The sequence below is a fragment of the Arvicanthis niloticus genome, chromosome 8 (genome assembly GCF_011762505.2).
Source record: "Arvicanthis niloticus isolate mArvNil1 chromosome 8, mArvNil1.pat.X, whole genome shotgun sequence".
In the NCBI taxonomy this organism is placed as follows: Eukaryota; Metazoa; Chordata; class Mammalia; order Rodentia; family Muridae; genus Arvicanthis; species Arvicanthis niloticus.
This window is the reverse complement of record NC_047665.1, coordinates 21,200,528-21,219,437: the sequence shown is the minus strand read 5'-3', so window position 1 is coordinate 21,219,437 and position 18,910 is coordinate 21,200,528. Positions and strand designations below refer to the sequence as shown.

Here is an 18,910-nt window from a genome sequence, read left to right as displayed (position 1 = left end):
CTCCCTGACATCCTTAACAAGTAGAAGCCAGACTCAGTGGTAGCAAAGTGAGCAAAAGATCCAGGGAGTGAGGGCTGAGGCATGCTCTTGGAATAAGCTCTTGCCAAACGTCTGTAGGTTCTAGGTTCCATCTCTTAAATGCTTCCCACACCCCCTTAAAAAGGTGCAGTGAATTTGATTTTAGAAAGGAGGTAAGCAAGGCCATTGTTAAGTAGTGAAGTCTGCACTAGGAGTGTGTGTGTTCTATGTGGGGAGTCTGTTCTGCCTGCCTCCTAGGGACTAGAAGGAAGCATGGTCAGAAGTCAACATTCTCCCTTCTGTGGAACTGGTGAGCAACCTTTGTTTACAAAGCTGTATCAACAACTGAGCTTCCAGTCCTTTTCCAGTGAACACAGCCACTCCATCCATGGTGCTCATTCTCTGGTCCCAGGAAGTCACTTTGGTCTGGTTCAGTCCCACTGTAGGAAAGGAGCTCTTTCTGTGCCCCATGTGGAGGCATGGGCAGGAGCTGTAGCCTTGGCTGCTAACACTTGGCTTTGACAAGTGTTTGGCTTAGCCCTATAAGGTCTTGAATACAGCTAAAGGCAGCAGTATTCACTCATATTATATGCTTTTTCATTCTGATGTATGTTACCTTTTCCCAAAGATTTTATTATTGTCAGCCCAGACTCTCAGTTTGATTTGACCTAACTTTTTATGCTAATCAGTATTTGACTTTTGAAAACTATTCTAGAGAGAGAAACTATGTTCTGCTTCAAAGTAATGGGGGAGGGGCAAGCTAGGGTTTCTCTTTCACCTTGGTGGCTCTGCCAGGTTGAAGGGGCTTTGGTGTTGTCTTTGAGGGACCTGAAACTGTATTGTTCTTTCTTCAAGGAAATAACACTTTAAACTATGACACAGTTGGCCAATAAAACATAAAGACTGCTCAGTCTGTTAAAGAAGGATTTCTGTTAAATTCGTGCACTCCCAGGAAAGATGGCTCACTTGAGGCATCAGGGATTGTGGTGGGAGACTGGAGGAAAGAGAGCAGATGGTCTTGACCCTGTTACCTCTGTGGACTCCATTTCATTGAGCTAACCACTTGTCTGTACTTTATTATATTAATTGCTAGTGAAACATCATAGTGTTTATGTTTCCAGTTTAATGAAATTAGTTTCTCTTTTTGTTTTTCCCTTTCAGAGAGCATTAGGTAATCAAAAGGCCACAGTAGTTGAATTCAGCAATAAAGATGACTCTGAAATTAACAGTGAGCAAGATAAAGAAAATTCCTTAATCAAAAGTGAACCAAGAAGAATTAAAATATTTGATGGAGGGCAAGTACATATTTTATTCTTAAATGTACATTTAAACTCACCTTTTAAATGTACATTTGCTGTCATGTGAATGAAGACCTGCCAGTGATGCTTTTATTTAAAGGGGTTTTGTTTTTGTTTTTTTGCTAACAGAATCTTTCCAACAACACGTATTAGCATTCTGTTAAATAATTCTATTTTAATAGAAAAAATGATGATCAGGAAAAACTGTGGATGCTGCAGGTCTTTGAGACGAGCTTGAGAGTAAGCCCGACTTGCACAGGCACATGCTGCACGGAACGGCTGGAACTTTCTCTACGTGGGGTGGACTTACTGCCTTTTGCTATAGGAGCCAGTGCTCAGGAAAACAAGCTGCCAGTGTCAGGCTTTACAGTCAATGTGATTGAATTTAGCAATAAAAAAGCCTTTCAAACTGGTATCTAAAGTCGTGGAACTATTTAAGACTTAAACTTCACATTGAATGACTATGAATAGAATTAGCTGTCAGAGCTTTAGGCATGATGCAGAAGCTAGGAATCTTCTCTTCCTTAAATATGCATAAAATCATTAGAGAGTTGTGTGTAAAGGTTATGCTTTATTTTTTAGGTTGAATTTTAATTAGTATTCTCTCAAAGACATAGTGCCCAATTTCCCTGTTCTTTTTTTTTTTTTTTTTTTTTTCTCCTTTAAATTAGATACAAGTCAAATGAGGATTACGTATATGTCCGAGGCAGGGGAAGAGGAAAGTACATTTGTGAAGAATGTGGAATACGTTGTAAGAAACCTAGTATGTTAAAGAAGCACATCCGAACCCACACGGATGTTCGCCCCTACCACTGCACTTACTGCAACTTCTCCTTCAAGACGAAAGGTATGAGGTGGGTGTGGCTGTGGTCCTCCTATGTGCCTTTACATGGGCAAGCCAGTGGCTGTCCGCAGAGGATAAGCAGCTGCCACAGGCTAAATTAACATCTTCCAACCAGCACCGGAGTATGTGCTCCTTATGTTTCTAGACCCTTAAGGAGAATGCTCTTATTACAGGGTTTTAGAAAATGCAGAAGTAAAAGTAACATTTTAAAAGGATCAACTGTTTCTTTTTATATTTTACTCCTCAAACCATAGTTCCATAACAATGACTTAACACATTTTCAAAATACATACTTTGGAACTGAAGAAAAGAAACTTTTGTGATCACAGGTGAATTCATTTGAGTTAAAAAAGATTTGAGAAGGATTTTAAATAATAGAATAAATTTTAAAGTCACTCATTTTATTATCTGATTTTAGCCACAAATAGCTATCTTTTATGACAAAGTTTAACCTAATTATATTAAATTGTATTAAATTTCAGATTTAAAAATTTTAAACATTTCTACTACTAAATGTCAGTGGGCTCTCAGAATTAGTCATTAGAATTATATTTAGCATGCTTCTGTTCTATGTTTTTTAAAGTGCAAGCCCTCATAATGAAGCAATTTTACCTTTCTTGGGTTTTCTGTTAGCGTAATGGATATAGTAGTATAAAGCGTTTGCTTCTTGTTCACAGGTCGTTATGTAATACGTCACTAAAGATGGCGGTTCTGTATACTATCCTTTACGACGTAGCACTTTCTTCTGCAAAGCAATCTATTCATGGGGATACCCGACTTTAATGGCAGTGTCTGTAAAAAATGGTCATTTTATTGAAACTATCTGTGTTCCTTTTGAGTTCACATTTGCCTTTGTTGTTGTCTGGTTATCTTTATGGTTTTCTGGTAAAGACGAATCATCTTTTTAGCCAATTTTGCTGCATTTCTGGATCAGATTTATTGGCATTTAAAGAAAGTTACAGCTGTCACAACTGAGTGCCTTTCCATGAGCTCAGACATCAGTGGTGTCTGGGAAAGGAACATAATGAAACAAAGTGAGCTTCAGAAAGCTTGCAGCAGTTCTCCAGCGTTTCAAGCCCTGGGGTAAGAGGAGTCCTCAGTTCTGGGCTCTTTGCTAGGTATGCAGGCCTTCCTTCCCCCCAAGGTGGGCCAAGGAGGAAGTGGTCAGCCTGATTCCTCAGTTTTGCCTCAAAATGGAGTCTTGTAACCAATTTCCTGCTCTCTCATTGGTGTGACACTGTGATTTAGGAAGGATCTGTTAACTTGGGACGTGATGGCAGGACATGTTTAAAAGGCTAATGTAGTAAGAAAGCATTGCCATGTACATGACCATGTTACAGAGAAGACTGAGGTATGACATGAAGTGAGTCTATCCTACACATGGACATGAGCAGTTTTCTTTTTAACTATTTAAGGAGTTGATTGATAGTAAGACTATGGGAGAATATACATATTAAAAAATTAAATTCCCAAATTCACTCAGGCACAGTTATAGATTAGTTTCGTAGCACAGACCTTGCTCTGTCTGTCTAATGAACCAAAGCTTTTGAAAGTGAACTACGAGTGAGCCTTAATTTACCTGAGCATGCAGTCCTTCTGTGAGAGCATTTGACTTATAAATGGAAACAGCCACAACACGGTGGCTTTTAACCAGTTGTTTATTTATTTATTTACATTTTAGTGAAAACTTTGAAGTTCTTACAGGAAGTAGAGATTTATATAACAAATGCCTGTGTATCTTAATGACTCTTAACATTCTGCCTTAGTTTTCAATGTGATGTAAACGTTAGCCGCAGGCAAACTGTTTAAGCCGCTCGTTATCTGTTGGATCCACCTGGCTGCAGTCAGTAGTAATGCCCCTTAGCTATCTGTGCTTCAGACACGGATTTCTTAAGCACGTGGCTTTGGGGTGCTGTGTGGTTGTTTGACAAGAATATACTGGATATTGCCAGAATTGGCATACGTGGTTGTGACCAACTTCTTAAACTATGCATTCATCAAGGAATTGAAGCTGTGTAAACAGAACAGACTTGCAGGGACTTCTAGTACAAGCCCAGCATTTGGAACAAAAATTCTAACATTTTCAGCATTTCTGATTTGTTCCTGGCCCCAAATTCTGTATTTTCTCAAAAGAGATGGTGTACTCTTGTTGACAGGATTTTGGGGTATAGCATCATCCACTCAGGATGACTGGGGACCTCTGGAGAGTCTGAGCAGCTACATGCCATCCTTGGTCACTCCAGGCAGGTGTGCCCTGCGAACCTGGGATGTTACACAGACAGCCATGTCAGTTGACAGAGCATCGAGCCTAGAGCTTCTCTAGACACATTTGCTCAGCAGGTGAGGTGAAAGGGCTGAGCTGGGCAGCTCCTCTGGCCATACACAGTGCTGTTTATGCTAAAAAGCAGGTCAGAATAGTCATGGATGGTTCAAACTTTAGAACCATAAATGCCCAGGTACCAGGGATGAAGGACAAACTAAAAGCTAGCAAGGTAGGAGGATAATTAAAGCATCATAGAGGAGCCAAGACGACATTCAAGCCAATGGGTCTGGGACTGTAATGCCTGACAAGTGCTCCTGAAGTACACCTGACCCTCCTTTCTACTGACTTTGGGCCTTATAGGAAATAAGCATTTGAAATTAATGAAATAGTTAAGGTTTCAGGCAGAAAACTTATAAGAGATGCTTCTATAACTTGCAATCCTTAGAACACTGTATTACTGAAGATGGACTAAAAATTAAAAAGAGAACATATACAGGAAAGTGATCTCCTGTGAGAGCAAGCCAGCAACAGGACTGATAGATTGGTCACATGCCAGTAACTGCAGGTCAGACGCACTCTGAAAGAGACAGAGTGGGCATGCTCCTTAGAAATAAGAAGTGGAGAATACACCCCCGATGGGCAAAAGTAGCTACCATCAAAATAAACAAGGCAGATTTGAAAACAGAATGCCATTGCAAGTTAATACAAAGGTCATTGCAACTTCCTATCAATACCAGTGGTTTTTATTTACAGTTTTAGTTGTTGGGATTGTCTAACCACAGTGTAGCTGTTTGTTTGAAGTAAGCATAGAATTTTCCAGAGCTGACAGATGAAATAGCAGAATACCACTACATAAGTTTAATAGACATTTTTTTCCCCTTAAGGAAATCTGACAAAACACATGAAGTCCAAGGCACATAGCAAGAAGTGTGTGGATTTAGGCATCTCGGTGGGCTTGATAGATGATCAGGACACAGAAGAATCAGGTAAGCCTTCACCCCGTGCTTCCTGAGTGCTGTTTGCATCTTACCATTTATTTTGTATACACACTCCTCTTCCCAGCTCACTTGATTCTGTCAGTTCCTGTTGCAGTGTTTTTTTTTTAAGTATATTTATCCTATAGATTCCTGATCAGTTTTTTATTTAACTGCTTCTCTTACCCCACTAAGGAAGAGTTCAGCATATAGAACTTAAATGCTTAATTAGCCTTTTCAGAGTATATGTCTGGTCACACTGGTCTTTGGCTAACATTTTGGATTGTTTTCCATTTGCCAATATAAACTGCAAATCACTTGAGAATCCTCAAAATACTGTCTTCTTCCTTGATCTTTCCTTGTCATTGCTGCCCAGGCTCACACTTGTATGTCCTGTAGAGAAGACCCTGTCCCCTGGTTAGCCCTCTCACCCTCCCCTCCTTATCCTTCCCCATCCTGCACTGTTCACCTCACTGCTGTAAGATGTAACAGAGCCCACTGATATCCTGAAACCGTGACCTTCCCTTGCATGGCTCTTACCAAAAGCATTTTCCTTCTCTGACCTCCCAGCTCTTAAGGATTTCCTCGGGAAGTCTTTGACCTGTCTTCCTTAGTGTGAGATTATTCCATGTTTCTCTCTCTCTCTCTCTCTCTCTCTCTCTCTCTCTCTCTCTCTCTCTCTCTCTCTCCCTCTCTCTCTCCCTCTCTCTCTCCCTCTCCCTCTCTCTCATGAGCTACTGCATGAGTGAAGCCCGCTGCCTAGCTGTCACCTTCTCAATTCCTCAGTGCCTGAAGGGCACCAGTGCTCCTGGTGTTGGCACAGGCTAGGAATGTGGGTCGATGGTGGGGTACCTGCCTAGTATGCTGTGGGCCTGGGGTCAGTTTTTAACCCTAGTGGAAAGAACAAGAAAGGGGTGTTATGAGCATTTGAGGATAAAACATTTTACTTGTTGAAAACTATATATTGTTTTGAAAAATATTTGTTTTCTTTTTTCCCCTTAATACTGTTAACAAATGTAGATATTTATTTATGACCACATTAGAAGGAAAAACAGTCTTTTATTTTATTCTGACCAATCAGAGTATAGAAGTATATTTTTGTAGATTTTCTGGTTTTAACTCAAGAATTTATCAACTCATTAATCCAGCTTTTCAACCAGTAATCCACTCAATGAATCATCCTGAGTTAATTTCTAAATGTGTAAGAACAGTGATTGAGTCTCAGGTGGTAAGAGCTATTCCTCTGTAAAGAGGTAAGGCGGATGTGTACAGATCAGAGAGGGTGGTTACCACCACTGACTGGCAAAGGTGCCAAGTGAAGGCTGAACAAGTCATGCTGCCACCATGCACATGACCATGTTTCACTTCAAGGTGAGCCTTGGAAAAGGGGGATCCATGTTCAGATTACAGTGAATTCATACAGGAAGCCGGCACTTACATCCTAAATCTGCGGAGAAGCCCATTTCTGTGAATTGCACCTTACCCGGTGGACTGACTTGCTGGCCCACTCACAGATCTCCCCATTCATGTCTGTATTTTTCCTCTTAATTCCAAAGGTGCCCTTAGGTTCTAGGTAAAAGTTTATAGCCTGGTTCCCTGTTAAGGTAAAACAAGCTTCTTTTATCAGTTTATGCTCTTAGATTGCTGTATTCATGGGAAGGGTGCTTAGTTTCATCTGCTTTTATCAGATAGTAAAGCATAGTATGCAAGTGCTAAATCCTGAGTCCTGTATCATGTGTGAGGCCTACAAGTCTCCATCACTGCCACCCAAACACAGCTCTCCCTTGTGCTGTGTTAGAGGCTTACAGTGGAGGGATAAATTCAGCAGGTGTTGTAAACAGTTGATCTTGATTTGCCTATTAGTGCCTTTTTTTTTGTTTAAAAATATTTTTAAATCATGCATGCTCATGCCTGAGAGGGAGATTATAAGGCTTTAGCTTCTCTGTGCTCGTGGCTCGGGTGGACTGCTTCTCCTCACTCTTCCTTTGCAGACAGTCAGTGGACATGTGGAAAGTGCTGCATGCTCCCTTGATACAGTCTATCCTCTCTCCTCTCCCCATCACAGACAGGTTTCCCTTTCAATTCACTATAGTTATGAGATGTGGTCTTCTTCATGTTAGTGTTTTGTAATGTAGAGGGAAAATAGTACTTTATATGCAGATACACACATAGCATAGTACCTATTCTTACAATATTATTTTCCAACAGGGCCGTGCCATTCCCTCACCTCTTTATTTATCATTGTCTGGATTTACATGTTGGCCCAATTGCACTGATAATAGTTGTGCATTGTCTCTTTCTTCCTTCCTTCCTTCCTTCCTTTCTCTCTCTCTCTCTCTCTCTCTCTCTCTCTCTCTCTCTCTCTCTCTCTCTCTCTCTCCCTCTTTCTCTTCCTCCCTTCCTTCCTTCCTTTCTTGTTTTTTTTTCTCTGCTTCCTCCTCTTCCTCTTCTTCTTCCTTTTCTTCTTCTTTCTCTTTTTTTAAAGACAGGGTTTCTCTATGTAGCCCTGGCTGTCCTGGAACTCACTCTGTAGACCAGGCTGGCCTTGAACTCAAAGATCTATCTGCCTCTGCCCTTCAAGTGCCCCCCACTGCCCAGCTAATTATGTGTTTTCTTAATGATTGATGCTTGGTTTCATTTTTATTTTTACAGAACTTTCACTCTGATAAGCTGCTGATAGTTACAGGAGGGATGTGTGTGTGTGTAGGTGCAGGTTAGGTGTGGTGTATGGACATGTGTGTGCGCTTGTGGAAGACAAGAGGAGTATGTGCTGTTCTGTTGCTCCCTGCCCTCTTCCCTTGGGTTGGGGTCTCACTGAACCTGGAGCTACACTGGCATCCACCCAGCCCTAGCCATCCTCCTGTCTCCTGCCCACTCTCCTGGTGACATAAGGGTTAGAGATGCATGCATGCCTGGTTGTCCTAGGTAGATATATATTGCTGTGATAAAACACTAACCAAAAGCAACTTGGGGAGGAAATAGTTTATTTAAGATTTACAGCTTCCAGTCTATCATAAAATTCAAGAGCAACCTGGAGGGTGGAACTGAAGCAGAGACTGTAGAGGAATGTTACTGGCTTGCTCCCCATGGCTTGTTCAGCCTGTTTTCTTACACAACATTGAGCCACTTGCCCAGGGGTGGCAGCACCCACACCACAGTGGCTGAACTGTCCCACATCAATCATTAATCAAGAAATGCCCCCAGGATTGCCTATAACCTAATCTGATGGAAGTGTTTTCTCAGGATTGAGGTTCCTTATTCCCAGACCACCCTAGCTTGTTATAGGTTGGCAAGAAAACTAACTATCCCTGGCTTCTTATATGGGATCTGAACGTAGATACATGTTTGTGTAGGAAGCTCTCTGCCCTACTGAGAAATCCCTCTGGCTCTCTGGATTGAGATTTTGCTTATCAGGTTTCTATGTGTTTGGCAAGTAGGACTCAGACACCTTCAGTGTAGGCTTGTTGGTCTGGAAGCTGTGCCAGTTTTCCTCAGTAGCCTAGAGTATGCTGGACATTCTTTTCCTGGCTGCTTCCTCTGTCTCTACAGCCTCTGCAGGTTCCCAGGGCTGAGGCCTCTGACTTTCCTGTCCTCTGTCATTGCTCAGTCCCACAGGTCACCTTCCCCAGTCTTCTGCTCATTCTCTGCAAACCTGTCTGCACAGCATCTCTACTTGGATATCAGGTAGATATGACTCAGGTTTAGTGTCCCCATGCTTCCAGCTCAACCTTTCCCTAAGAGGCGTGCTTTCTCGCTCTGTCTTCTCTCAGCTCTTCCACCATAGAGCTTGAAGTTGTCTTCATTTCTCTTTTCCCCATTCTGCCTCTATTATATCAATAAAAACTCCCTTGGTGCTTCCTTCAAAATGGCTTTAGGGGGCTGGAGAGGTAGCTCAGCAATTATGAGCACTTGCCACTCTTCTAAAGGACTGGAATTTAGTTCTTAGCATCCACACTTGGTGGCTCACAACTGCCTGCAACTCCAGCCTCAAGGGATCCGACCTGGCCTGGCCTCCATGGGCATCCACACACAGGTGGTACACACAGAAAGGTGTATGTGGTAGGGAAGACGCAAACATCTTCAAAATCCTTGTATCTTAATCTGCTACCTTATCCTGTCTATCAGTGCTCCGTTGGCTTCTAGTAGCTCCTGAGTGGTGTTTGATTCAGCTTCATACCAACTGTTTTCCATAAAACAAAATGCCGTATTTAGTCTTCCTACTGCCAGATGTCTGAGGCTTGGCTCCTGGCCTTCCATCCCTCACTCTCAGCCTCAGCCATACAGGCTGACTGTTGACTGCACTGACCCAGCAGGTTCCCGTCCCGAGGCCTCTGCACTCCTTTCCAGTCTTCACAGGTTTTGGCTGCCCTTGAATACTTAGACTGATCACCCTATGCTTGTGATTCTCCTGCTGCTAGCCGTGTTCATGCCTTTCTCTCCTGTTTGCACTTGCCGTGTGTGTGTGTGTGTGTGTGTGTGTGTGTGTGTGTGTGTGTGTGTGTGTTTCCTAACAGGTAGGAGATAAATTACATGAGGATAGGCTTTTGTTTTGTTCACTGCCCAGAGGCAGGGGTGGGAGGCAGTTGGTGACTGAATCAGTGATGAGGAGGAGATGCCACATGATCTAATGGGAAGTCCCTGGCTGTTAGTGCCTGGAAAGACTGTAATCAGATGGCCATTGTAATAGACCATTTAATACCATTCACTGTAACGTTTCTGTTACCACTCCAGATTAATAATGGGTATTACTAAGGTGATGGTAGTGTGCATGTTTATTAATTTGTTGGGTTTTGATCATTGGGTCAAAATACTAGAAGGTTTAAGGCTCTGGCCACTACATATCCTCATCTATGGTAATAATCTCTCCAGACTGATAAAGCTTATTTCCATTTTTGTAGTAACCTCTACAACAAAAATTTGTCCTGTGGACAACATTGGAACATTTAAAGCTGACCAAGTCAGGGCTTGGCCCTTTCCCATAGTTCATTCTGTTGGAAACTGCTCCCTAATTTAATAAAAAACAAGATACCAAATTAGTCTTTATGCATTTATGAATCCACACACAAAATTGGAGTCACCAAAGGATATCACATCTGTTCCATGCCCAAAGGGGAGATTCTACCTGGCATGGAATAAGGGATTTAAAGGATGCCCTGAGATGCCTTGCTGATACAAACTTCTACCCATTCGGGGTTTGCACTTCCAAGTTAATCACCACTACACAGGCCAGTGTTAAAGTAAATCAGCAGTTCTAGCTATGAGCATCATCACTGCCCTCAACAATGAAAACCCCAGGGTTGCAGATAACGAGCCACATACCTTTGCCTCCACATTTCTAGAGCACTGGAGAAAATAAGATTATCAGAATTTGAGCAAATATGCAAGATACATGGGTCTGAAGAAACAGTAAGGACTTTAGTTGACATAAAGTAAACAAAAGCAAACCAAAGTAGACATTATAAAAGAAACAACGTGTGATCTTAACCATTTAGAATAAAAACACTGGCAAGGGATATTTAACAAACATTGATGTTCATCTGTGAAAGTATGAAGCCGTTGATTCTCACTGCCCCAGCACAGGAGATATCAAAGATCACATGAATGTCAAATCAAATATAAATCTCAAATGCTTGCTTCTCCCTCCGAATTCCCTTCACAGCATTCTGTCTGCATCCCCTCCCTGGTTGTGGCCCAGCCTGCCTGGTGGTTGTTATTGTCTAACCTTACTAGGCTCTCTTCCTTCCTCTGGTTTGGGCCCCTTAGTCCCAAAGAGCCCTTGACTTAAGTTCTCCAGCCCCATACTAAGACATTTCCCAATAAAGCTGTGGAAAGATAGTTCTGCCCTACCTTCTTTCTGGGCTACTTGGTCATCCTTGCCAGTGAGCCTCATCTGGATTCACCCCTGACACTCAGCCACGGGACCAAGAGCTCCTGGAGGACAGAAGTGAATTTGTCAGAAAGCCCGCACAGGTGCCAACATCACCACCATGCATCTATCTCCTCGATTCTGCCAGGCCTATGGTTATGGTATCTTTCATAACTCTAGTATTAGATACGGATATTGGGCCTTAACATAGGCTAGGTCAACGCTGTACTGTCAATCTACCTTCAGCCCTCAGAGACCTCTGTCCTGCCTTAGACGGGTCCCTATTATGAGACATCAGATTAGCTCAGTGAAAACTGGAAATCAGAAGTAACCCAGTGAGCTTCTTCATCTCTTGGGTTTTTGCCTTGACACGGGTGAAGTTTGTCATTTAATCCCAGTAATAGATTGCAACTATCTAGTATGTAGATACAGTAATTAAAGAAGTAGCCAGACTGAGTGAGCCATATGTCCTTTCAGAATCAGTACCAGGAAACACCAAGTCTGGAGCAATTGGAAAACTGTGACATCATCATCTTGAGTACGGTAGCACACTTTAGTTCCAGCTTCTTGGCATGCTTCAGGGAGGCAGATCTCTTGAACCCAGAAATTTTCAGGCCAGACTGGACAATAGAAATAGCCCATCTCAATAAAATAAAGTAAAAATTTAAAATCCCTATACAAAAGAATTTTTCTCTAGATTTTTCTAAGAGATACCAACAGGCCAGTAGTTATGACAGTCATGGGCTTTTACAGTTAGTTCTTCAAGAAAGACTGGTAGGCAGCTAAGGAGTTGATGGACTAAGTAAAGCACTTGCTGTACAATATGAGGACTGGAGTTCAAAACCCAAGAACCTACCTAAATGGCTGTGCATGCCTGTAATCCTGGGGGCTCCCTGGACAGCCAGTGTAGCTGTAGCCCCAAACCGTAATAGGCATCATCGCCAGCTGTAAGCAGTCCAGGAAGAAAAACAACGCTGACTCCTGGCAGGAAAGAACATGCCACACACATGTGCATACTACGTATACACACAAATAGGAGAATTACGAAGGCCTGCTACATCTGGTACACATCCATGAAAGTCACAGACTTAAACTTAGCCCTTAACTATTATAGATGTGGGACGTAGGGTGAGTCTTTAAAAACGTCTGAGCTTTTCTTCATTACATAAGAGCATGTTGAGCACTCAAATGCAACTGCATGGTTTCTGCTGAGCCCGGTGGGCTGCTTCTCATTGTTTACACACCGTCACCGTTTGGTAGTCTGGTCAGCTGCACTGCTGAGTGGGAAAGCTTTTAAATATGCTGTCATTTAGTTATTTCCTCACAGGAATAACCTGTCCTTGTTTTGTTAAGATTTTTATTGTTCTTGATTAGATATGTGCATGTTTGTCTGAGCGTGGCTCTGTGTGTGTGCACACAGTCCTTGCTGAGGCCAGAAAAACTACTGGATCCCTGGGAGTTAGAGGGGAGCTGCCTGACGTAGATGCTGCAAACTGAAGCCTGGTCCTCTGCAGGGGCAGCACATGCCCTCCAGTTCATGTGCAGTGTTCACTGAAGCTTCCCTCTGCATTTATTCCTGCTTAACCTCATGGCGTCACTGCTTTCAAGGTGTTATCTTTAGTCTCTGCAGCTGCTTTCTGTCAAGCAGCATCGATGTCCAAGATGTCAGTTGATAGTTTTTCTTATGCACATTCTCCACTGACAAAATGTGTTCAGCGAAGGTCAAGTAAACTCTGGGGTGAGGTGGACCACTGATCCTTGAGCTTTGTGGTTCCCTACTGGCCCTAGCAGAAGTGGGTTATGTGGCTTTCCCTCCATCCTCATGATGTCATTCTCAGTGGAGCTAGCTCAAGGCTGGGGAGTCAAGCAGAGTTGAATATACATTTTTGTACACCGCCATTATAATTTGGACATTTGCAATTTAGAAGTTGTTTCCACTTGGCTTTAAAATTAGCAAGTATAATGTATAATGATAGTATATGCTCATGAAAAGTCAGATCTTTTCAAGCTCATCCTGCACATTCCCATAGTCTTGCCCTATAAGATTATGCAGCCTCAGGAATTTTGCCCTTGTGTTTTGAAGTATTAAGGAGTATGTCTTCGTTTACGCCTTTGTGTCAAAAACGGTGCCACCAGGAATTGGCTTTTCAGCCTTTGATCCAAAGAATGTTTTCATCAACAGAGTGCTAGACTTCAACACAAGGAATGTTAATGTGTACCCTTAGTGGCCAGTCCAGGAACAGCAGCCTCAAAGGGCTAGTGCAGGGAGAAGCATGCTTTGCAATGGAATTTTAAGTACTGACCTGTATGCATGAGATAATGATTCAGACCACAGGTTTGCAAGCCTGTGTCATGTTTACCCTTAGAAACATGTGGTGAATTTTATAAAAGTACTAGCAATGTTTTCCTTCTGAAGGAGGCCAGTAGACTGCCAGCACCAGAATTCTTACACAAACATCCATTGCTTTTAAGTTTCTTTGTAGACTAGGAAACCATAATGGCCCTTAAGATATATACTTAATGCAGTGTTGATAACAATTGCTTATGAACAACAGAGCAAGGGCGGCTTCTGGTTTATTGCCTAGAGCTAACAGGTCTGCAGTTCTGGCCCACTGTGTTCATATAGGTTGTTTTCATACTTTAAATAGAACCATTATTCACAAGCTTTACAAAAATATTTCCCTGGTTGCTATTGTTTGGCTTTCAACCTAGTACTTCCTAACCAGGAGGAAAACAAAGCCAAACTGCTATAACAAAAGAGTTGGGGAAGGGGCCCTATCTTCTGGGCTGATGCTGTCTTTGTGGCTCCAGCTCATCCAGCAGGTGTCACTGTCTGGCAGCAATGGGGGCAGATTGTGGCTCATCCAGGCAGCCTTGGGAAGAAGGTCAGTTCCCAAATAAACTTTCAGGAAAGTCTTTGTTATAAGCTTATGTGAGCATTCATTTTGGAGAAAAAAAAAAAAAAAAAAACCACATTGCTACATTAAAAGATTCCTTTTTCCCTCTTGAGTTAAATTGTACATGCAAGAAAGAATAATTTTTGTAATCTAAAAATTGTGTCCTGTGTTAGAAACATTTACAGTGAATGCACATTGTATCTGGAGGAACAAATTGCATGGAGCTTTTAAGAGCCATTTATTTATGAATTTGTTAAGTAAATGTGGATGTCTATGTCTTCTCTACAGCCTCTAATGGCTACCACAGATAAGACATAGCATTTATCTTCCTGGGGTATTAGCCTATGTTGTACACACCAAAAATACTAATAGTTGCACTATAATAATAAGAAGGCAGTGTATCATAAGAGAATGGTGACAGTAGTCTAGGATTCACATGCTGGCTTGGAAACTTTCTAGCCATCTAAGCCCCCTAGCTTTCTTTGTAAGGCGTGTTATCTATTAACTATGATATGATGGTGATTTTTGTTTTGATTGGGTAATACAATACAAACCAGCAACCTTTTTCTGAAAAGTACCAGGTAGTAAGTGTTTCAGGCATGCTCGGCTGTGTGTTCTCTATTATTTGTCACTGCTAGCAAACTCCAGTTGTACTGCAGCATACAAACAAACCTGGTTGTATTCCCACAAAATTTTCTTTACAAGAATAGGCAGTGAGCCAAATGTGGTAGTGACCAGAGTTACCAGGCCAGATAACCAAGGTGCTGTCATAGTTACTATGTTAAACAACACAAGCAATGTCATAAATTCATACTCGGTGAGATTTTGGAGATGTGGTCAAGTCTGTGTCATCCTCTTTGGCATATTGACAAAAGTCAGAAGCCGGGCTGGAAAGATGCTCAGCACTTAGGAACACTTGCTATCCCAGCAGAGGACCCACATTCAATTCCCAGCTCCACGTGGTGGCTCACAACCCCAGTTCTGGAAATCTAGTTTCAGGGAAACACTGAAGCCTCTTCTAGTCTCCATCAGTACCTGTGTACATATACTGTACATAATGCAGACAGAACATTCATACACATAAAAATAAATATTTAAAAACATTTTTGGTTAAAAAAAAAAAAAAAAAACAGCCAGGTACTTCTCTGGAGACAACTCCTGATTCAGTGCTAGCAGGCTTCTCTAGAAGCTGGCCTCTTAACTAGCCTAAATCCCAGTAAAGCAGAGCTGACCTGGCCATTTAGAGTCCTGTTGTGAAACTTTTCAGGATGTGACCTGGAAATTGTGTGAGACAGGATCAGGCCCACTGACAAGGTTCAGATGCCATGTACTTCCCTCAGCTGGGATGTCTGAGAGGCTAACAGTTGCTGGAGTTGGGGTGACTCTTCTTAGTGTTGTAGCTGCCTATATCCTGGAAGTAACCCCAATTCCAACCATGCTGGCCTTAGGTGGAATGATTGCTGTGGTCTGGCTATCTAAGGTTCATGTGTCTCCAGGAGACTGCGTCTTTCACTTTATCATTTTCTTTCATTCCAAAGTATTGGCCTGGTTTGTAGATTTCCAGAACTTTGACAGTCGTCATTCTCTTTGGGAAATCCCAAACACCAATTCAGAGAAAGAAACAGCATTCACTCCAGACCCTGAGAAGGGAGCTGAAAGAAAAGAATGGCAACCTCTTCTTGGGTACTCTCAATATCCAGGCTGATGGTTTTGTCAAGGAAGAAAGTCCAGAACTGTATGACAACTAACCCTGACAACTCACTCTTAAACTTTGTTAGGGAGATAAAGTGTTATCAAGAAGTTAAGTTCAATTATTAGTTTACACTCTCCTTAGAGGCTGTGTTTCATATAGTCCGCTATGCATAATCAAATAATTATATGAAGCTTTTAACGTCTCTGCCTTTAAACAAGGAACTCGTGTGTATCTTTAATAAGCTAGCTTAATGACTATAATCTATTGTTGACCTTTCAGATCATCCTGTAGTCAGTTTTAAATATGGCTGAATAGAAGTGTTTAGCACAGACAGTGTGCATTGAATCTCGACTCTGTACAACACTAAACCTCATTAACTGCATTTTCACTTGCCGTAACCCCTAATTAGTGCTTGTTTTAATTATGACCAGGTGGTGTTGGCTTATATATACTGCTAAGCTAGAATTTCTACTAGTATAGATGGCTGGAGCGGGAGTAGAGCCATTTTACATTCATATGTACAAGTGGGTAAGAAAGGCAAGAAATAGAACACTATTGGATAGTTAAAAAAATGTAAAGCACGCACCTAGGTTAGAGTGCATCCCGTTATTTCCACTGCCTATAGATTCCAGTGCTTATAGAAGAGTTAGAATTCATTTCAAGAGTTGAGTTCTACTAATAGTGAGAGATGCTTACCAGAGAAGTCTTGGTGTGATGTGAATTTATAGAAGAATATGTTGTCAGGTTATGAGACATAAAATCAAAACCCAGAGCACTGACAGATTTTTTAAAAATATATTTTCTATCATATGGGAAAAACTGTAGCATGTCAAGTTCCTGAATGTTCTGCTCAGCTTCCCTGTGTGTGGTAGCCTCACATGTCCATAGAGCACACATGCACTCTGGAGTTTACCACAGCTCAGTATTATTGACTGGAAATAAGCCCTCATTCATGGTATTCAGGTCCTCTGGTACATCCCTTGTCTGTTCCAGGATCCCATATCATGTTGCCATCACTTTTCTGGGTCCTGTAATATGTTTGTTGTAGTTTCTTTGTGAACCTTGACAATGAGTATTGTTTACCTGGAAGAATAGTTTTCAATTTGGCTCTTGGGGTGTATTTTCAAATTAGATTGAGGTTGTACACTATTTGGAAGGAGATAGGGTGATGTTTGCAGTCAAGGGACACATGATGTCATACTGGCTTCTATCCCTAGGCTAAGGTGATACCTATTAGGACTCTGTACTGTAAGTTTAACTGTTTCTCCCTTCATAAATATTAAATAGTTTGAAACCATGCATACCCTGTTTATTTAATGCAGGTCTTCTCAGTGGTATCACCATGGTGCGTCCCTAACTGACCTTTTCTATGGAGTTACATTTTTTATTCTCCCACTTGTATCTGTGGACTCAGAATGCACCTATTCCTAAGGCATCCTCAGGTACTGTTGTTAATCGGTGTCTCGCTCAGGTTCCAGCATTGGCTATAAACAGAAATAGCTCTTCAGGTCTGATCCAATCCAATCATCTTTCCTAAGCAGTTCCTTTCTTTGGGATCTACCCCCAAGAAGCTCTAGCCCCAGAGTTACGCATTTCTCTAAAAAACTCCTGTTCCTTTTTGCTGGAGAATAGAACTTAGAAACCAGGACAACATGGCTGCTGGTTGGTGTGCTCACTGCTGTTGACTGCCACTTCTCTGTGAATCAGTCATCCAGTTGAATTAGACATGTTGGCACCACATAAACCTACAAACACACCTACACACACACATGCACACAATTTTCATATATACTGAAACTTCCTGTTTTATTCTGCCCCATATTTACCCTTGCTTTTTCTAGTTCTTTCACTTTGACTGACTTTCTGCATAAGAAGAAGCCAGGGCTGCCTCTTTAAGTGGCCTCATCTACAGTTGGCCACATTGGTTCATCTCTAGCGTGAGTAGAGATCCTCAGAGGTCCTCAGCCACACACAGTGAGACAGACGTGCAAGCATAGTTTGGTGTGTGCACTGCTCCCAGCAGTCAGGCTTTACAGTGTGCAGTCAGGGCTCCGCTATTCATCAGGACCCCCCTGCCCATCCATCCCTTTCATGTGGTTACAGAGTCGTCTCCTAGCATTCTATGTTGAGCCCACTCCAGATCCTGTTTGATTGGCCTCATTTATATGTAATCTATCTTATACTGTGTAATACTGTGATTTTTAGCAAATGTATAGAATTATGTGTCACATGCCCAGTTCTGTCACCTGCAGATCCCTTAGAATACTTCATCTAACCCATTACAACTACTCACCTAGCTTCCTTTCCAGACTGTCATGGGAAAAGTAGCATAAAATATGTACTCTTGGAGTATGGAGGGATGGCTCTTAAAAGGTTAAGAGCCCTTGTTGCGCTGCCAAAAAAAAAAAAAAAACCCAAGTTCAGCACTCATGTGAGTTTGGGGGCTCACAACTACCTATAATTCCAGCTCTAGTGGGACCCAAAGTTTCTGGCCTGCAGGTATGCACTATCCTGTGTACGTATACATAATTAAAAATAAATCTTAAATTATGTGGGTTCTTTGGGTCTTACCCCTATCACTTAATGAGACAAGAAGGCCCACAACACTGTCGGTGGTTTGCTCTCTTCTTGCTACTGAGTAGTATTCCATCAAAGCCAAAAGCTGCACCTCATTACCCACCAGCCTATTAAAAGATACCTGAGAAGATGGGCAGTGGTGGCGCACGCCTTTAATCCCAGCACTTGGGAGGCAGAGGCAGGCGGATTTCTGAGTTTGAGGCCAGCCTGGTCTACAGACTGAGTTCCAGGACAGCCAAGGCTAACAGAGAAACCCTGTCTCGAAAAACCAAAAAGGAAAAAAAAAGAAAAAGATACCTGAGTCGCTTCCAGTTTGGGGAGATTGTACTACGAACACTTTCATGTGACTCCCAGTTAGAATTTTAGACCTAGAAGTCATATTAAGTCCAATTTTGGTTTTGGAAGGAACAACCAAACCTTTGCCTTCACTCACCATTTTCCAGCATTGCTAGGAATTCCTCATTTCTCCTATCTCTGAGA

General features: G+C 42.0%; 1 protein-coding gene across 6 annotated transcripts in view; it reads left to right on the top strand.

Moving 5' to 3' along the window:
• Hivep1 (HIVEP zinc finger 1) overlaps positions 1-18,910 on the top strand; it is a 127,241-nt gene that overhangs the window by 100,767 nt on the left and 7,564 nt on the right. For 5 of the 6 annotated variants that reach the window (XM_034510060.2, XM_034510059.2, XM_076939131.1 and 2 more), the window contains 3 exons: positions 1,180-1,313; positions 1,988-2,163; positions 5,308-5,409. In XM_034510060.2, the coding sequence (XP_034365951.1) occupies positions 1,180-1,313; positions 1,988-2,163; positions 5,308-5,409 (412 nt within the window). Of the gene's footprint in view, positions 1-1,179; positions 1,314-1,987; positions 2,164-4,316; positions 4,501-5,307; positions 5,410-18,910 lie in introns of all 6 variants that reach the window. The other variant, XR_013112141.1, reaches the window with a different exon arrangement.